Below are 14,101 nucleotides of genomic sequence, written 5' to 3'. Positions count from 1 at the left end.
AGAAGAAGGAAGAAGTTGGGTTGTTCAGTGGTTAGCTCTGTTGCCTTGCGGTGCTGTAGTCCTAGGTTCAAATCTGACCAAGGACAGCATCTGTGTAGAATTTGTGTGTTCAATTTGTGTTTCTTTTTCTCCTGAGAAGGAAAAAGAAGTGTAGCAGGTAGCAGTGTTGCCTTGCAGCCCTAGTTTCAAATCTGATGGAGGATAACATCTGCATGGAGCTTTACAAAGTTCATGCATATTCAGTTCTTGGTGATTTTTGAACCTATAAATGCATCAAAGCAAAGTAGCAGTGCAAACCATTGAGCTATATCCATTAAACCACAATGCTCTTAAACCGTGTTCAATACTTGTTTAGTTCAAACTAAAGCAGGATTCTACAGGTTCAGTTAGTGCAACACCAAGCTAGTCCTCTGGGTTACACGTTATACAGGTATAATTTCTTTTCTCTGTATTGCTCATTTAGGCTGCCTTCACATGAGCGAGGAAATCTTGTGAGATTTGTGCATTGCGGGATGCACAAATTCCGCACAAATATGAACCTATTCTTTTGAATGGGGTGATACACATGAGCAATGTTTTCCTGCACTGCGATGTGATGCTGGAAACAAATTGCAGCATGCTCTACATGTTCTCGCATCACACTGCCCATTGTTTTCAATGGGGCGAGCGATGCGATGCAAGGTCTTCCATTGAAAACAATGCAAGAAATTCTGTGAACCTCCACCGCAGCTGTGAGCCGCTGGGGGGGGATTGTGACTTTCCAGAAGTGATGCAAGGCTGTTTTGACATAAAAAAGCCTTGCATCCATGGGGAATTTTAATGTTGGCGAGTATGATATGGGGCCATGTTTCACAGCCCCAGCTCATGCTCGTCTGTGTGTAGTTAGCCTTAAAGGGTTTGTCCTGGAGTTCAGACATTTTTGTTCTGTTGATGATGTATGCTCAGGATAGGTCATCAGTAGATAGCCGGCAAGGGTCCACCACTCAGACCCCAGTCAATCAGCTGATTACTGGCACTGCTGTCAGTAGGGATGGTCCAAGAAGCAGATCATGCCACCATTATTGTAGCAGCCCGATTTAGAACTGCAGGTGCATTACCTATTGAATTCAATAGAAAGAATGTAACAATTCCCAGAATACGCCTTAAATGCATGTGAAGGGAAGAGCTACAGTACATCTGGGGCTGCAAATAGGTCTGAGATATGTGAGATTTCTAAGTTGCATATAGTCTTCACAGTTTCTTGTAACGTTCATGCCATGGACATCATTGATTTCTGCATGGGCAGGTTATAGAACACAGCCTACACATCTGACAAATGTTCAAAATGTAACATCGAAAATCTTCAGTAAAATCTCTGTTTATTAAAGCATTTTCAAAACCACATACATGGTAATAAATTCACACTAAATGAACCATCCAACGCATTTCAACCATGATTAGGGAGGAGTTGTCATAAACACGTTGGCCGGTTTATTTGGTATATGTGGTTTTAAATATGTTTTAATGAACAGAAAGTCAGGAGGGGTGTTACCTATGAGATGGGGGAGGAGACATATAAGGCCATGTAAGCTCCTCTGGGTAATTTATGCAAATAAGGAAGATGGAAAAATACATCTGCAGTGCCACCTATTGGATGGCAACATTCCTTCAAATCAATGTGACTAGAAAACCTCTCACCAGCTAAGCCAGAAACCTACTTCACACTGAGGATGGGCAAACACCCATATAAAGCTGTCTGCGCATGGTTTCTGGCTTGGTTTCTTATTCCCAATCATTGTTAAGACTTGTTAAAAAGTCACATTGATTTAAAGGATTGCGGCCATGCAATAGGTGGCGCTGCAGAGGCATTGTTCCATCTTCCTTATTTGTATAAATGAACAGAGAAGATCATTTGCTAACTGAATTTTGTCATCCTCTGTAATTCCTTCTGATCACAGGTGATCTATATCTATAGCTATACTGGTGAGCTAACTATTATTTTGTGATATGGCCTAAATATCTGTTACAGATTATTTCCTCAGTGGTCTTCTCAGATTAAATCTGTGTAAAAAAAAAAGACCCCCAAAGCACCTTCCTTTTTTATTGCATAGTAATGACAACGAAATGATAAAGTGTAAGTTTTAAGAATCTGCTTTGAAAGCATACTTAAAGGGAACCTGTCACCTACCTAACACAGCATAAACTAAGCTATGGTGTTGTTAAGACAGGTGACAGGAAGCAGATGATGCATCTTTTGTACTCACCCACTCCCTAGATCAGGAGCGTACCTAAAGACTCAGGGGTCCGGGTGCAATAGTTCAGCCCAGGAACTAGATAGATATAACAAATATAGATATGAGAAACATAGACAGATAGATAGACAGATAGACAGATAGACAGATAGATAAATAGATAGATAGATAGATAGATAGATAGATAGATAGATAGATAGATAATGAGAAAGATATATAGAAAAATAGATAGATATGAGTTAATTTCGTACAGGTGTTTTATGAAGTCAAGGGTACACATAGAGTAGCGTTAGATTCTCCTCAGGCTGCATGTATCGATGTCCCTCTGCAGAATGTGCCACCCCTTCCATTCTCCTCACTTAAAGGATGCTCGTTCCAAATTTCACTCTAGTATGACATTACATAAGGGTGCACTTACTTTTGCAATTAGCATTGATTAATCGAGTTGTGACCCTGTTACTTTTCTTATTTAGGACTTAAAGAATGGTAGGTGAAATTTCACACATGTATGACACCGGGAAGTTACATTACATAGGGATGCACTTACTTTTGTAATTAGCATTGAATAATTAAGTTGTGACCCAATCACTTTTCTTGCTTGGGATCAAAAGAATATTTGTGCCAAATTTCACGCTTGTACGACACCAGAAGGTTCCATTAGATTGGGGTGCACTTATTTTTGCAATTAGCTTGGAATAATCAAGTTGTGACCACTTTACTTTTCCTATTTAAGACCTAAAAAATGCTCATGCCAAATTTCATGCTTGTACAACACCGGGAAGTTACATTACATAGGAGTGCACTTACTTTTACACTTAACACTGAATTTTCGAGTTGTGACCCCTTTACTTTTCCTATTTAGGACCTAAGGAATGGTTGTGCCAAATTTCATGTTTATACGACATCAGGAAGTTAGGGAATTAGATTAGGTCCATTACACAGGGGTGCTAATACTTTTATCATTAGCATTGAATAATCAAGTTGTCACCCCTTTACTTTTCCTATTTAGGACCTAAAGAATACTCCTGCCAAATTTCATGTTTGTATGACACTGGGAAGTTAGAAAATTAGTGGTGAGTCAGAGAATCAGAAAGTCAGTTAGTGAGGGCTTTCACCTATAGATAGATAGATAGATAGATAGATAGATAGATATGAGACAGACAGCTAGACTGATAGATACATCCACCTGAACAACTTTTTCGTGTGAGGAGACCAGCAGGCATGGAGACGCTGTACACTGTGCAGGAGCACAGGGGGATGACATCAGCAGCAGCTTCCTCTGTTCTGTGCCATGTTTCTTGTGTGTCTGCCTGCTGCTCTCCTCCTCCTCCCCCTCCCTCCTCCTCTTCTTCTCTGATGATCTTTGGCTGGTACTGTCTGCCGCAGCATGGCAATCATGCGGTTGGCAGTGCGACAAGTCAGTAATGCACTGTATGTGCATTTGTATATGGTGGAAGGCAGCCTCTGGGCCCCCACAGAGCAAGAGACCAGGACGCCATTGCGATCCCTGCGATCATGGACGGTACACCAGTGCCGCATGCCACTAAAGTTCTTGCTGCTTATAGTGCTTTAGGCAGGTGACAGGTTCCCTTTAAGTGCAATATCACATTTGGAGCTTCAATAACAATTCAATGATTGCATTGTAATTAATTATTTAATTGCACAATTATTACTTTCGACGCTATGCCAGTATTCTTAATTTTGCAGACATTTATTCTGTTTCAATACAACTAACATAAAAATGAAGGAATGTTGCAAAGTGTATTGATTAGAAATTACCTACAGTTTTGTGTCCACAGCTTCTTTTCATACCTATGTGTCTCCATGGACTACAAAAAAAAAAGGACTGTGTATTCTGATCTGGTAATCATACTTTCTTATATCTGTCTCCTACTTAGTGCTAACCTACCAATTGAGTGCTTTTAAGAAACAGAGAAGAGATAGATGGGGGTGTGATTGATGGATTAGATTATACACATACACAGAGTTATTGTGTAGTATGTAATCATGGACGCAAATAGGTCTGAATAGAAGGTATGTATACAAAATAGTAGGAGAGTTTAAAGCAAGATTGATTGCACTGTTGCTTTTTTAATGTTTGATATGAGCATAGCCATCAATTGCTTCCTTTACAAGCAGAGGTGAGAAATACAAGAGAGCAGCAATTGGGAAAATCACATGACATGCAGTTGGTTTTGGCAACAAACTAATGACTATTCACATGCTCATTAGCAAATCACAACAGCCTCCTTATAGAAGTTGTATTAGAAAACTCTTTTATCACCTATCCATGATAGATGATAAAAGTGTGACTAGTGGGGGTTTCACTGCTGATACCCTTACAGACCCAGAGAACAAGAGCCCTTAACCCCCTCTTCTCCCTCTTCTCTCACTGTGAGTTTTTTACACCAACTGGCACTGATGTCAGATTGAATGTAGTGGTAACCAATCAGGCGCAGTCACCGCTCCATTTATTTCAAAAGGGCTAATAGAAATAGCCAACACTTATACATGGGCTATCTCCCGCGGTCCTGTTTAAAATGAAGAGGGGCATTGTGCATGTGCAGCTTCTACTCCATTCAGTCTCTTCCTCACTGCCAGGGGTATACTAAGCCTTCAGGGAGAAGGATGGGGAACATGTGACCCATGTTCTCGGGATTGGTGGAGGTTGCAGCGTGGAGATCCCCACCGATCCCACTTTTATAACCTATTCTATGAACAAGTGATAAGTGTTTTCTGGTACAACCCCTTTTGAAGGAAGTACTGCTGAAATTACAGAATATATAAAGGAATGGACATATAAATGTTTGTCAGAATATTTTATGCAGTGTTTTCAACAATATTATTTTCTATACATTTCTGCCAACACCTCAGTATTCAGAAGTGAACATGACAAGTTGGATTTCTGTTTGACTATGCTATTTTCCTATTTAATCAACTACTGTATGTCCTCCTTTCTCCAATCTTATCTACCTTGTGACTACACTCTGCTTCACTAAAAACCATATTTTTGCTGTTGTTTTTCTTCTCTAAGGGACCACTGTGCCAGCTCTCCTAAACAGTACATCCAATCAGCTCTACCTGCATTTCCACACTGATATCAGTGTATCAGCAGCTGGATTTCACCTGGAATATAAAAGTAAGTTATCATCAAAAATGCCATAAACTACTAATATTCATACAGATTCAAAGAAATTTGAAACATAACTCTTTTAATATAATTTATTTGTCTATCTGCTTTTATATGCCCTATCATGTTTTGCCATTTTATTTACCATACAGAAGTCATGGCTCTAGATGTTTAAAAAAAAAACATTTCAAGTAGATAATTGATATATGACATCATGTGAAAAATGCTTTTACTATGGGATAGCCTCCCTGGTGAGGTTCTCCTTTAAAAGAAAACAATCTCTAGCCAAATAAAATTCAGACAGAACTTTACTGAACACAGCTTTAAATATAGTGGAGCACAAAACATTCTGGTTACTCTCACTTTAAAAGGCACAGTGTCCTTAATGGTTTCCTTGGCAGTTTCAGTTTATACAAGGTGGCACAATTTCTCAATGCTGCAAAATAATCAAAACAATAGAACACTCAACTCCCCAGACTCTGTTGCTTCCCATACTGTAGTCTCACAGCAAACACTCAACATCTACCATATATCTGTCAACAATCTCTTTCTCTTTCAAGTCCAGCTCTCAAAGGCTCAGTCTCTCTGTTACAGTTTCTGTCTCTCCAATGTTTCAGTTAGTTATATACAGTTGGCGATCTTACTAAGGGACATTGAAACCACTGTTTAGGTCCACTCCACATTTACTCAGCCTGAAACTTGGTCAATCTTTGCACCAGGACCCTGACTCAAAGGCTCCCACTATGCCACTCTTCAGCGAATACCAGTTCAGGCTTGCAGGACAACCAGTTCTCAGGGCAGCTTCCTTATCTCCCACAGCCTCCCTAACAGGACCTAACTACAGGCTCCCCAGGTTTGAGCTAATGACTACTCATTGGTTCCCAAATGTGGGCAGGTTTTTCCCCATTTCAAGTTACCTCTACAGAGATAACCATTCAGACTAATAATACACTTCATCCGAACTGCTTAGGCAACAACCTAGACTGTACATTGATGGGCCAGCCTGCTATACGACTTAACTCAATCATACCCCAGACCATTAATGCTCTTAATGTACATAAATGTACATGGTGCAAATAAATAAACATCTGAGCAGTTTCCCAGCAAAAACTCACAGACTACACAGGAGGTAGCTCACTTAAGGCCTCATGTCCACGGGGACAGATCCGCAGCGGGTCACTCGCTTGATCCGCACCCCATAGGGATGCATTAGACACCCGCAGGTATTTAAATACCTGTGGATGTCATTTTCCCTTGAGGCACGGATTGCATGTGCGGGAAAACACCCCCAGCATGCTCCATTTTAGTGCGGGTCTCCTACGGGGACGGCTTCCGCAGACTTCTATTGAAGCCTATGGAAGCCGTCCAGATCCGCGGCACACCCGCAGCTGAATTCCTGCTCTCTGACGCGGCACGCTGCGGGCGTGCTGAGCACATCCGCCGGGCCGAAGAAAGAAGATCCGTCCGCGACGGAGGGCAGATCTGCAGCGTCCGGACAGGTAAGTAATGCTTACTTTTTAGCCTCATGTCCGTGGAAAAGGAGGGACCCGCTGCGGGATTCTGCATGAAGAATCCGCGGCGGGCCTGATTTTCCTCGTGGACATGAGGCCTAAAGGAAAAAGTGACTATAAAAAAAGATACATAATCAGTACATTAACAGCATATGGGCACTCAGTTTATCTCCATGACTTGCTGCAATTTTTTTTACAGTGAACTAAATATGTCAGTTTACAGTATATTAACCCATTGAAATACATTGCCACCTAATTTGGGATCTGTTGGGCAAAAGAACAAAATACGGTCCCAGAACTTTGAATTTTCAACTAAGTAGTTTTAACCAATAATATTTCATATTCTATTTCAATTAATGATTGAATTTATGCAAATGTACTGACTCATTTTTATTCACAGGCACATTTCTTTGTTGTGCCATTCCATTTATGTAATTAATTTTATAAGGGTTTTATTATGATTAGTTCTTTTGCGACATCTATGACTTCTTATTCATTGTTATTATTCATTTACACCATTGTCTGCCCTCAACAATATGTAAGCTATTTATTTTGTACTTCTGAATTTATAGGAAAGGCAGAATCCATATTAAGATTATGATGCATACAGACATTTTTCATTGTCAGTATGCAATCTGCACTAGTTCAGACTCTTGTTTTTATAGAAAACCTTTTGCAGTTACTGGAATTAAACAAAAGAGCTCTGAATGCTATTACAGTATACAGACATTGAATTTGTGTTACAGATATATTTTTTCTCAAAAATGCCTTAACCTTTCCAGTGTGAAGAGGGGTGTGTGCAATAACAGCATGATTAATGAGATGACAAAGGTCAAATTAACAAACCATTCTTATGTTCCTTTTGGAAAGCTATTTCCAAGGCTTCTCAAACAGAATAAAATGCATTCTTTGAACTGTTCAGCTTTAGTTTATAGGACAGTAATCTTAATGAGTAATCTTAAAACATCTGTGCAACATTGTTTAAGCCTCAATTCCTTGTAAAAATTAAGATACCTTATTTTTAATATCATAATTATAACATGCTACACATGCAAATCATGAGAAGTCTCTTGGTCAAGTGTTATCCTCCCAGAAGTATTTATATGCAGGATAACAATTAAGCAATCTCATTGAGTAGTGTAAAGTTGCCATATTTGATGTTTTTTTTCTTTTTTTTCATGTTATGTATATCCATGAATGGCAAGTAAGTGGCTTTACTAGTTGAACCAAGCTTTTCTCACAAAAGCTTCACTGCTCTACAATCAATAATAACTATATTTAAGTAAATCATAATCACCTCTATGCCCAGCAAAAAAAAGGAAAAACAAAATTAGCACATACAAAAAAGAACTTAACTAGAGATGAGCGAACGTACTCGTCCGAGCTTGATACTCGTTCGAGTATTAGCGTGTTTGAGATGCTCGTTACTCATGACGAGTACCACGCGATGTTCGAGTTACTTTCAGTTTCCTCTCTGAGACGTTAGCGCGCTTTTCTGGCCAATTGAAAGACAGGGAAGGCATTACAACTTCCCCCTGCGTCGTTCAAGCCCTATACCATCCCCCTGCTGTGAGTGGCTGGGGAGATCAGGTGTCACCCGAGTATAAAAATCGGCCCCTCCCGCGGCTCGCCTCAGATGCGTTGTGAGATAGCTGAGGGACAGTGCTATCATGTTGGAGCTGCTGTAGGGAGAGCGTTAGGAGTTAGTGTAGGCTTCAAGAACCCCAACGGTCCTTCTTAGGGCCACATCTAACAGTGTGCAGTAGTGTGGAGGCTGCTTTTAGCAGTGTTGCACTTTTTTTTTTTGCTATATCGGCCGTGCAGAGCATTGCGCCCTGCAGTAATACTACAGGGACAGAAGTGGTGGTTAGGCAGGGAGAGTGTTAGGAGTTAGTGTAGGCTTCAAGAACCCCAACGGTCCTTCTTAGGGCCACATCTAACCGTGTGCAGTAGTGTGGAGGCTGCTTTTAGCAGTGTTGCACATTTTTTTTTTTTGCTATATCGGCCGTGCAGAGCATTGCGCCCTGCAGTAATACTACAGGGATAGAATTGTGTAGGCAGGGCCAGAAGACATATATTATCGATTGAATATACGCAGTGGTCCTTTAGAAAAAAATATTTGAAAAAAAACTATTTGGCCTGCCTGTCACTCTGCTCAGTGTTCTGGGTCTGTGTCTGCTGCGGGTTGTAGTTCTCAAAATAAATACGCAGCCAGCTAAGTGTTACAGCTGCTCAGTGTTCTGGGTCTGTGTCTGCCGCGGGTTGTAGTTCTCAAAATAAATACGCAGCCAGCTAAGTGTTACAGCTGCTCAGTGTTCTGGTCTGTGTCTGCTGCGGGTTGTAGTTCTCAAAATAAATACGCAGCCAGCTAAGTGTTACAGCAGGCTTCCGCAAAATTCTTTCCTGCCTCTGAAATCACCGCTCTGTTGCATTTAATAACAGTGCAACGCTGCAGTTCCGTGACACACACATCAGGGACAGAATTGTGTAGGCAGGGCCAGAAGACATATATAGATTGAATATACGCAGTGGTACTTTTGAAAAAAATATTTGAAAAAAAACTATTTGGCCTGCCTGTCACTCTGCTCAGTGTTCTGGGTCTGTGTCTGCTGCGGGTTGTAGTTCTCAAAATAAATACGCAGCCAGCTAAGTGTTTCAGCTGCTCAGTGTTCTGGGTCTGTGTCTGCTGCGGGTTGTAGTTCTCAAAATAAATACGCAGCCAGCTAAGTGTTACAGCAGGCTTGCGCAAAATTATTTCCTGGCGTTCCGTAAGCGTACTCAGCCTACAACCACAGGCCAATAAGCGGCACATTAAATTACAGTGTTGTGTTTCTGCATTCCTGGTAATACAGCATGCTGAGGGGTAGGGGTAGGCCTAGAGGACGTGGGCGCGGCCGAGGACGCGGAGGCCCTAGTCCGGGTGTGGGCACAGGCCGAGCTCCTGATCCAGGTGTATCGCAGCCGACTGCTGCGGGATTAGGAGAGAGGCACGTTTCTGGCGTCCCCACATTCATAGCACATTTAATGGGTCCAATCGGTAGACCCTTATTAGAAAATGAGCAGTGTGAGCAGGTCCTGTCGTGGATGGCAGAAAGTGCTTCCAGCAACCTATCGTCCACTCAGAGTTCTGCGCCGTCCACTGCTGCAACTCAGAATCCTCTGGCTGCTGCTCCTCCTTCCTCCCAGCCTCCTCACTCCATGAAAATGAGACATTCTGAGGAGCGGGCAGACTCCCAGGAACTGTTCTCGGGCCCCTGCTCAGATTGGGCAGCAATGGTTCCTCTCCCACCAGAGGAGTTTATCGTGACTGATGCCCAACCATTGCAAAGTTCCCGGGGTCCGGGGGATGAGGCTGGGGACTTCCGGCAACTGTCTCAAGACCTTTCAGTGGGTGAGGAGGCCGATGACGATGAGACACAGTTGTCTATCAGTGAGGTAGTAGTAAGGGCATTAAGTCCGAGGGAGGAGCGCACCGAGGATTCTGAGGAAGAGCAGCAGGACGATGAGGTGACTGACCCCACCTGGTTTGCTACGCCTACTGAGGACAGGTCTTCAGAGGGGGAGGCAAGGGCAGCAGCAGGGCAGGTTGCAAGAGGCAGTGCGGTGGCCAGGGGTAGAGGCAGGGCCAGACCGAATAATCCACCAACTGTTTCCCAAAGCGCCCCCTCGCGCCATGCCACCCTGCAGAGGCCGAGGTGCTCAAAGGTCTGGCAGTTTTTCACTGAGAGTGCAGACGACCGACGAACAGTGGTGTGCAACCTTTGTCGCGCCAAGATCAGCCGGGGAGCCACCACCAGCAGCCTCACCACCACCAGCATGCGCAGACATATGATGGCCAAGCACCCCACAAGGTGGGACGAAGGCCGTTCACCGCCTCCGGTTTGCACCGCTGCCTCTCCCCCTGTGCCCCAACCTGCCACTGAGATCCAACCCCGCTCTGAGGACACAGGCACTACCGTCTCCTGGCCTGCACCCACACCCTCACCTCCGCTGTCCTCGGCCCCATCCACCAATGTCTCTCAGCGCACCGTCCAGCCGTCGCTAGCGCAAGTGTTTGAGCGCAAGCGCAAGTACGCCGCCACGCGCCCGCACGCTCAAGCGTTAAACGTGCACATAGCCAAATTTATCAGCCTGGAGATGCTGCCGTATAGGGTTGTGGAAACGGAGTCCTTCAAAACTATGATGGCGGCGGCGGCCCCGCGCTACTCAGTTCCCAGTCGCCACTACTTTTCCCGATGTGCCGTCCCAGCCCTGCACGACCACGTCTCCCGTAACATTGCACGCGCCCTCACCAACGCGGTTACTGGCAAGGTCCACTTAACGACGGACATGTGGACAAGCACAGGCGGGCAGGGCCACTATATCTCCCTGACGGCACATTGAGTGAATTTAGTGGAGGCTGGGACAGAGTCAGAGCCTGGGACCGCTCACGTCCTACCCACCCCCAGAATTGCGGGCCACAGCTCGGTGGTGGTATCTGCGGCGGTGTATGCTTCCTCCACTAAACCACCCTCCTCCTCCTCCGCAACCTCTGTCTCGCAATCAAGATGTGTCAGCAGCAGCACGTCGCCAGCAGTCGGTGTCGCGCGTCGTGGCAGTACAGCGGTGGGCAAGCGTCAGCAGGCCGTGCTGAAACTACTCAGCTTAGGAGATAAGAGGCACACGGCCCACGAACTGCTGCAGGGTCTGACAGAGCAGACCGACCGCTGGCTTGCGCCGCTGAGCCTCCAACCGGGCATGGTCGTGTGTGACAACGGCCGTAGCCTGGTGGCGGCTCTGCAGCTCGGCAGCCTCACGCACATGCCATGCCTGGCCCACGTCTTTAATTTTGTGGTTCAGCGCTTTCTGAAAAGCTACCCTCGCTTGTCAGACCTGCTCGGAAAGGTGAGCCGGCTCTGCGCACATTTCCGCAAGTCCCACACGGACGCTGCCACCCTGCGCACCCTGCAACATCGGTTTAATCTGCCAGTGCACCGACTGCTGTGCGACGTGCCCACACGGTGGAACTCTACGCTCCATATGTTGGCCAGGCTCTATGAGCAGCGTAGAGCTATAGTGGAATACCAACTCCAACATGGGCGGCGCAGTGGGAGTCAGCCTCCTCAATTATTTTCAGAAGAGTGGGCCTGGTTGGCAGACATCTGCCAGGTCCTTGGAAACTTTGAGGAGTCTACCCAGGTGGTGAGTGGCGATGCTGCAATCATTAGCGTCACCATTCCTCTGCTATGCCTCTTGAGAAGTTCCCTGCAAAGCATAAAGGCAGACGCTTTGCACTCGGAAACAGAGCCGGGGGAAGACAGTATGTCGCTGGATAGTCAGAGCACCCTCCTGTCTATATCTCAGCGCGGTGAGGAGGAGGAGGAAGATGAGGAGGAGGGGGAAGACACAGCTTGGCCCACTGGTGAGGGTAGACATGCTGCTGGCCTGTCATCCTTTCAGCGTGTATGGCCTGAGGAGGAGGAGGAGGAGGAGGATCCTGAAAGTGATCTTCCTAGTGAGGACAGCCATGTGTTGCGTACAGGTACCCTGGCACACATGGCTGACTTCATGTTAGGATGCCTTTCTCGTGACCCTCGCGTTACACGCATTCTGGCCACTACGGATTACTGGGTGTACACACTGCTCGACCCACGGTATAAGGAGAACCTTTCCACTCTCATACCCGAAGAGTAAGAGAAAGGGGTTCGAGAGTGTTGCTATACCCAGGACCCTGGCGGACAAACTGATGGTAAAATTCCCATACGACAGCGGTAGTGGCCGAAAGCGCAGTTCCGAGGGCCAGGTAGCAGGGGAGGCGCGGAGATCAGGCAGGATGTACAGCACAGGCAGGCCATCACTCTTTTAGGCCCTTGACAGCTTTATGGCTCCCCAGCAAGACTGTGTCACTGCTCCCCAGTCACGGCTGAGTCGGCGGGAGCACTGTAAAAGGATGGTGAGGGAGTACGTAGCCGATCGCACGACCGTCCTCCGTGACGCCTCTGCCCCCTACAACTACTGGGTGTCGAAGCTGGACACGTGGCCTGAACTCGCACTGTATGCCCTGGAGGTGCTTGCTTGTCCTGCGGCTAGCGTCTTGTCAGAGAGGGTGTTTAGTGCGGCTGGGGGAATCATCACAGATAAGCGTACCCGCCTGTCAACCGACAGTGCCGACAGGCTAACACTCATAAAGATGAACAAAGCCTGGATTTCCCCAGACTTCTCTTCTCCACCAGCGGACAGCAGCGATACCTAAGCAATACGTAGGCTGCACCCGCGGATGGAAGCATCGTTCTCTATCCACATCAAAAACGGGGACCTTTTCGCTTCATCAATCTGTGTATAATATTCCTCCTCCTCCTCCTGCTCCTCCTCCTGAAACCTCACATAATCACGCCGAACGGGCAATTTTTCTTAGGCCCACAAGGCTCAGTCATATACTTTTTCTAAACAATTTTTATACGTTTCAATGCTCATTAAAGCGTTGAAACTTTCACCTCCAACAATTTTTATTTTAACTGGGCTGCCTCTTGGCCTAGTTACCAATTAAGCCACATTAACCAAAGCGATTAATGGGTTTCACCTGCCCTCTTGGTTGGCCATGGCCAATTTTTCTGATGTACATTAGTACTGTTGATACAGCAATTTTTGTGGGCCCTCGCCTACAGTGTAATCAAATGAATTTTTAGCCCACCTGCATTATAGCTGACGTTACATCCGCTGTGTTGGGCAATGCAATGGGATATTTTTATGTACCGCCGGTGGGTTCTAGGGAGCCACCCATGCTGTCGGTCCACAGGGAGTTGTAAATGCATCTGTTTCCACTTCTAAAGAACCCCAGTCTGACTGGGGCATGCAGTGTGGGCCGAAGCCCACCTGCATTAAGCACGACATTACTACCTCAGCTGTGTTGGGCAATGCAATGGGATATTTTTATGTAGCGCCGGTGGGTTCCAGGGAGCCACCCATGCTGTCGGTCCACAGGGAGTTGTAAATGCATCTGTTTCCACTTCTAAAGAACCCCTGTCTGACTGGGGCATGCAGTTTGGGCCCAAGCCCACCTGCATTAAGCACGACATTACTACCTCAGCTGTGTTGGGCAATGCAATGGGATATTTTTATGTACCGCCGGTGGTTTCCTGGCACCCACCCATGCTGTCGGTCCACAGGGAGTTGTAAATGCATCTGTTTCCACTTCTAAAGAACCCCAGTCTGACTAGGGCATGCAGTTTGGGCCCAAGCCCACCTGCATT

At 45.5% G+C, this 14,101-nt stretch overlaps 1 protein-coding gene across 1 annotated transcript in view; it reads left to right on the top strand.

The window, feature by feature from the left end:
• Nucleotides 1-14,101, top strand: part of CSMD1 (CUB and Sushi multiple domains 1) — a 1,401,348-nt gene that overhangs the window by 1,121,029 nt on the left and 266,218 nt on the right. Inside the window, exon 37 of the mRNA XM_066607269.1 lies at nucleotides 5,266-5,370. Coding sequence (XP_066463366.1) covers nucleotides 5,266-5,370 — 105 coding nt within the window. The remainder of the gene's footprint in view (nucleotides 1-5,265; nucleotides 5,371-14,101) is intronic.

Source organism: Eleutherodactylus coqui, chromosome 1 (assembly GCF_035609145.1).
Source record: "Eleutherodactylus coqui strain aEleCoq1 chromosome 1, aEleCoq1.hap1, whole genome shotgun sequence".
In the NCBI taxonomy this organism is placed as follows: domain Eukaryota; kingdom Metazoa; phylum Chordata; class Amphibia; order Anura; family Eleutherodactylidae; genus Eleutherodactylus; species Eleutherodactylus coqui.
This window is presented reverse-complemented; position numbering and strand designations above follow the sequence as displayed.